Source organism: Chiloscyllium punctatum, chromosome 17, assembly GCF_047496795.1.
Source record: "Chiloscyllium punctatum isolate Juve2018m chromosome 17, sChiPun1.3, whole genome shotgun sequence".
NCBI classification, from domain to species: domain Eukaryota; kingdom Metazoa; phylum Chordata; class Chondrichthyes; order Orectolobiformes; family Hemiscylliidae; genus Chiloscyllium; species Chiloscyllium punctatum.
Genome location: NC_092755.1, coordinates 63,099,208 through 63,105,207, shown reverse-complemented (window position 1 = coordinate 63,105,207; position 6,000 = coordinate 63,099,208). Strand labels below are relative to the sequence as shown.

Below are 6,000 nucleotides of genomic sequence, written 5' to 3'. Positions count from 1 at the left end.
GCTCTGCCACCTCTAATGTGTTAGTTAATTAGTAATTGCTAATTAACTCATTTATAATTAAGAATACATCTCCTAAAAAATATTAGCACTGCCAGTAAACTTCACAACAGTGATGAAACAAACCTATACTACAATTCTATAATACTACCATGTTTTGCTGCTCAAATTATGAAATCAACTGTTATAGGGTGAAATAAAAGAAATAGAAAATCCTCTTTCCCACCTTTCACCAAACTCCAAATTAAACATATTTTACTTCTTAAAGTAAGTATTACTTACAGCACCTTTTGCATCAAATTTTCACTTTGAACCAGATTCCCAGATATACTTAATTAACTACTGCCTCATTCAGACAAAAACTGTCCCACATTGACAGTGTTCCTTTACTAACCTCTATATGGCACTACATAAATGCAAAATTGTATAAAATTATCTGTTCTAGCCAAGCCAGATAATTCCTATGCCAAATTGAAAGAGAAAAAGAGACATGTAGTGCACAAGAAAACTAATAGAGGAACTATAGGAATACTTGTCAAACGACTTTAAGACAACTCAAATGTGTTATTTCATAGTAGAAAGTGGAATGACCTTATTTGACACTTATATAGGTTATCTACTTATGTAAGAAGTATGTATACAAAACAAATTGACTTATTTTATAACAGTTGCTAAGGAAAGTTGTGAAGGAAACTGATCAAGAACACTTAAATTCACCAAATTTACGTTTTGAATCTAATTTTAAAAATCATAATATAAAAAATCTAATATAAGCAAAATTCATCATTATAATGTTGTTTTTCTTTCTAAAAGTCCAACACATTCAGAATTTTTTTAATGGCAGTGATCTCCTGCATGAATGTAGTTGATTCTTAAATACTTTATGAAATAACCTGCCAATCACTCAGATGTTAGTCACAATAAGAAATGGAAAATAAGTACTGACCTGTGATTCCAATATTCCCAGCATATCCTATTTCCAAATTCTTTTTCTGACCAAGTGCCGCCATCTCTCACATCCAAGCATCCATTTCATGTAACTATGTAACTTTTGCCATTGTGAGGAATGTCATGTAAGTTTCAATGGTGTGTTACAAAGTCATACAAGGTTAGATATTTAATCTTTATGGTTAAAAATAAATTTGGTATACCATTGTAAGTAAATCCGAACCACACCACAAAAGTTCACAACTGCTTACTACTCCATTTATAAGCATGATGCGCAAAGTAGCACAACTGAAAATAGTCTGTACAAAACAAAACATTTTGTGATAAAGTGAGCTCATTACTGAAAACTTAAGACAATCGTGGAAAGAAAGGAGACTATTTGTCCATTGTATAATATGGACAAAAAATACAATTTTTAATTATCAGAGGGAATATTCCTCAAAAGTATGGCCTTTTGTTTTCAAAAATAAGCATTTGAAAATCCAGAATAAACACCAATCTACCAATGGCATATATTAGGAAGGTACTTGTGGTGTTCAAATACCACATCATCCCAATACAAAAAAAATCCTTCTGAGAAATGTACCTTAAGTAATTTAATAAACACAGACATGATAGATGTCCTTCCAGAGCTAGTTTGTTTTGCAACCTGATTTGTAGAAATCAACTATTTGGGTCTGTCCTTGTTTTCTAAGAATACCATAGTGAACAGTAATGAAATTATTGACAGACTAGGGACACACAACTGGAGGTGAGATTTATGCTCTGTGCTTTTGGTAGTCAATACTGATTTTAATTTCTATTTGCTTTTTTTGAATTGTGATTTTAATGGAACAATATTTATGACTTAGGCTTATTGTGAATTTCCTGTTTGAAAACTACTCTTTTTCGAAGTTTTTTAACACATTATTTCTGCTTTATTTCCACTCAGCTGTCTATTTTGTCAAGTAGTTGGTGAACCTAACATCAATTACTGATCTAGGTATCTATTACATAAAAGGAAAGTAAACCCTTTACTCTCACTTGACGTTTGTTAAGTTCGAACCTGTACTCAATAATTTTGCACTTAGAACCAAAGTCAAATATGCTTATATTTGTCCTTTATATTGTATTATGATACATAATGATATTTATGTCTCATTATTTATATATGTGAATACAATTATAAAATTATACATACTTAATTATAATGATATTTATGTGTCATAAATATAATTTATGTCTCTCAGTATTTTAGGATGCATTTGCATTACATGCTTAGTATTGGTGTAATGCAGTTTCCACTTGATGCTCTGAATACTGATGTTAACCAGAATTAAATAAAATAAAGAATGAAGGCCCAGCATAATTATGAATTGAGACTTTTTGGAGGAGGGCATTTCAGTTTTCATGCGTCCAGCAACAGATTTAGACCTTTGTAATCAGAACCCCCTGCTCTGAACTGGCACCATAACCAGCATCGATGGGTAATGAAATACAACCCTGTTCCCCTTTATTGAAGTATAAATGTTCGCAAAACGACAATCACACTTGGTCACCTTTCGGTTCAGATTCTGTCAGTTCCTTCTCAGTTGTCATTCGTGAGCATTATGAATATGTTTTGATTTTAAAACAGTTGCAGAATGTACTATCGAACCTCAAACGGGCAAGAAATGTCCATTGTCGCTAGGTTTTTATTGTCATTGGCCATGTATGTTACGAGTGAAGATACCGATATTATTACATTGGGGAGAAAAAGGACAATGTAACTGATTGAAGTGAAATAAACACCAGCCGAGCCTGACAGTGAAGTTTCTTCTTCTGCTGTTATTAGACAGCTTTTTGCAACAATTTCAATCGCGCAGCTATCTCGCGAGAGCTGGCGCACTGCCTCCCTCCCTTTGATTGACAACCAAGATGTCGGTGGAGAAAGAGCTCCCCGGTGCAAGCTGCTGGGAACGGCGACAAAAAACACCTGCAGCAGTAGCGCGCAGCTCTTCATAGCATCAGCAGCACAAGCTGCTTTCCAGAGCAAGGCCACTGTCTCCAGTTCAAGTCTACCAGCCGCATGGAGCCAATTTGAAACATTTCTTCAATTCATTCAAGATTTATTATTCAACCTTGCTGCTCTATAATAAAATATTTTTTCTTAATTTCAATCAATTTCCAGCCATGGATGAAGACAATACGGCAAAGAGCGAAGAACAGCAGCTAACTTTGCAGAAAGCATTACAGCAATGTGAATTGGTCCAAAATATGATAGACATCAGCATCTCCAGTCTGGAAGGGTTAAGGACTAAATGTGCCACATCAAATGACCTCACACAAAAAGAAATAAGAACACTGGAGGTAAGGAAAATAACGATAACAATGAAGTGGAATTTTCCCCCCTCTCCTCCCCACAGCTGTGTCCGCATTGAATTTTAAATAAAATGATGTAAGCTTGTTATCTAAAGAAGGCTGACTGCGGGCTAGGTGACTGCTGTATTTTGTTTATATACAATGGTGTTGTGTGCAGTGATATAAATTAAGGAGCTGCAGCAGAATGAAGCGAGTCTGCGCATTCTGCAGGTGGTGGAAAGGTGGCGGGGTCTGTGTTAAAAATGTTGGGAATATGTATTTACGCTCACTTGAAAATAGCTGAATACATGGCATTTCGAGAAACCCTGAGATGCACGTTTCGTATCGATGGCTCTTGATAATGATGTGATACCAGCTAATAATAAAGGCGCTGATTTAAGCGACCTTACACCTATTATCTACGTGCGGCTCAATATGAATTGAATTATATGTCAGATATTCGTGAGGTCCGATCATTAACGGATAGAGATGTTAGCTGCCTGATGTCTTTCCTTATCTTAACACAGATCGTGTCTGGGACCAGTCACACTAATGTGCGTCCGTAGGTGGGGTATTTTTCGGTTCTTAACTTCACAGGGATTCAAATGACTGCGCTGTTAAAGTGTAACTTATTTCTGTACTGTACTTCTGAATTGTTATGGTCGGTTCACGTTTATACTTGTTATAAGTTCTGAACTGAAATGCCTCAAAATTCTCATATTAAAAATACACGATTTTCATTCTAAAGAACGAGTGTCTTGATTAACTTTAGGGTCCCTACAAATGATTATTTTCGAAACACAGACTTACAGGTAGTACTTGGAATTGAAAGTAACAGTTATTTTCAAGCCAGCATATTCTTGTTCTCACTGCATTGATCTAGTTTAATTTTGGGGACTACATATAATATTGCAGATTGCATGTTTCTGAAGGCTGCACCAAATGTTTGACGCGGATTGCTTTACAATATTTCCAGCAGTACTATATTTCTGGGCGCTGTATGATTCCACATACAGTATCCTTGGGCGCATTGTCATCCTGGAGAAAGGCACATGATAGCAACAGAGCAACATTTGTTTCATCTGCACAGTAGAGATAAATATAATCCCGGAAAGTGCATTAATATATTGTCTGGATATTCGAAGTTTATCGAGGTATGCAGAGGTTAACACGGCGCATGGCTTCTCGTTTGACTGGCGACACCTACTGTTCGCCCTGAATCCTGAAGAAACTGCAAAAAACGCTCAGCTTCTGGGCAAAATCGTCCAAATGAAATCCTGGATCGCGCGGCATGATTTGAATTCATTTTCATTCGAGTAATCTGCAAAATTAACTAACTCGGAACGAACCTGCAGAAGGCAATAGGCATTAATTGGCTTGAACTATTCCTGTTAGATTTCTGTAGGACGGGAACACGAGTGACCAGAAATTGGTAACTTGTTTCATACCTTAAAGCTAAAGAACGATTTTGCTGATTGATAAATTCATATACTTCAGGCATTCCAAACCAAACAGAAAAGCTATTTTTCCTCGTTAGGTTTTGTAGAAAAAATACCCTTTTTTACTTGGATTTATTGTCTTAAAAACTGTTTTTGAAAACTAAACTTACAAAATCTTGTAATTGAACCACTCATTAATCTTAAATTGTGATAGTATTGTATTAATATACATACGCTTGAATCTCCTTTATATTTTAGAAGACTGTTACTGATGAAGGATGCTTTGTTGGACTGAGCTTTGTTAATGAGCTGTTAAGCTTGGGGTAGCTTCGAAACTGTCATCTTTCGCTAAACAGTCGGCGATCATTTTCTTTCCATTTTTCGTCACGAGTTGCAGAAACGGTGAGAAAGTTCAGGAATTAATGGTAGTTGACTTAAAACGGGGAGTGTGTCGCAATTTTCCATATGCAAATTAATTAAAACATTTGCTGCCAGTTACTTCGAACCTCGACTGTGAGAGCGTTCCCTTAAGGGTTGAATGTGTAATAAAGTGTGGTTAGAAGCAGGTTGTGTTGCCTACGCTTTTTAAAAACTTTGTAGCCTAAGTTAATGAGGCCAGGTCCTGTCACGGTTCGAATGGTATACAATACTTAAAGAATGTCAAAGTGCAACAGTATTGATGCTCTTACCAGAGGGCCATTCTTCTGTAAATTAGCATAACAGTCCGACTTCAGAGCTTTAAGTGTTGACAGAATTTTAAGATATTTTAAGAACGGCTGCTTTGTACCAGTCTAAGGTTTCCAGTGTCTGGTGTAAAATTGGGACCAGAATAGCTAATTTCAAGTGGTTTGCATGGCCACATTGAATTAACTAAAACAAAATATCATTATTTTCATGGATAGATGGATTGAAAATCAAAATTATAATGGCATTGTGTATTAGGGTGACAATTCATTGTGCCCCAAAGTAATAAGCTATGAGTACCTAGCTGTGACTTTGCAGTTATCTCCAAAGTCGGAGATGGGAATGATCCTGGTTAATTCTATTATTTATTTAAACAAGGGAATAGGGGATGTAGTGGAGTCCATGCTTTAGTCATGCTTGGTTATTTCAGCAGTATTGCAACTTTTGCAGATCTTCCTTTAGACTTTCTCTGCCTGGTTGATGCTCTTTTTATTTAGAGCTTCCATCTCATTGGGGAAGCTTTATGCCAACTCACGTCCAAAATCCTACTCTTTAAAAAGTCTGCTGACATTTTGACAACTGTCAAATTCCACCACAACAGTTGAGACAATCT

General features: G+C 36.0%; 1 protein-coding gene across 1 annotated transcript in view; it reads left to right on the top strand.

Moving 5' to 3' along the window:
* Positions 1 to 2,858: 2,858 nt before the first annotated feature.
* ksr2 (kinase suppressor of ras 2) overlaps positions 2,859 to 6,000 on the top strand; it is a 403,663-nt gene continuing 400,521 nt past the window's right edge. Inside the window, exon 1 of the mRNA XM_072587303.1 lies at positions 2,859 to 3,273. Within this exon, the coding sequence (XP_072443404.1) occupies positions 3,097 to 3,273 (177 nt within the window). The 5' untranslated portion in view covers positions 2,859 to 3,096. The remainder of the gene's footprint in view (positions 3,274 to 6,000) is intronic.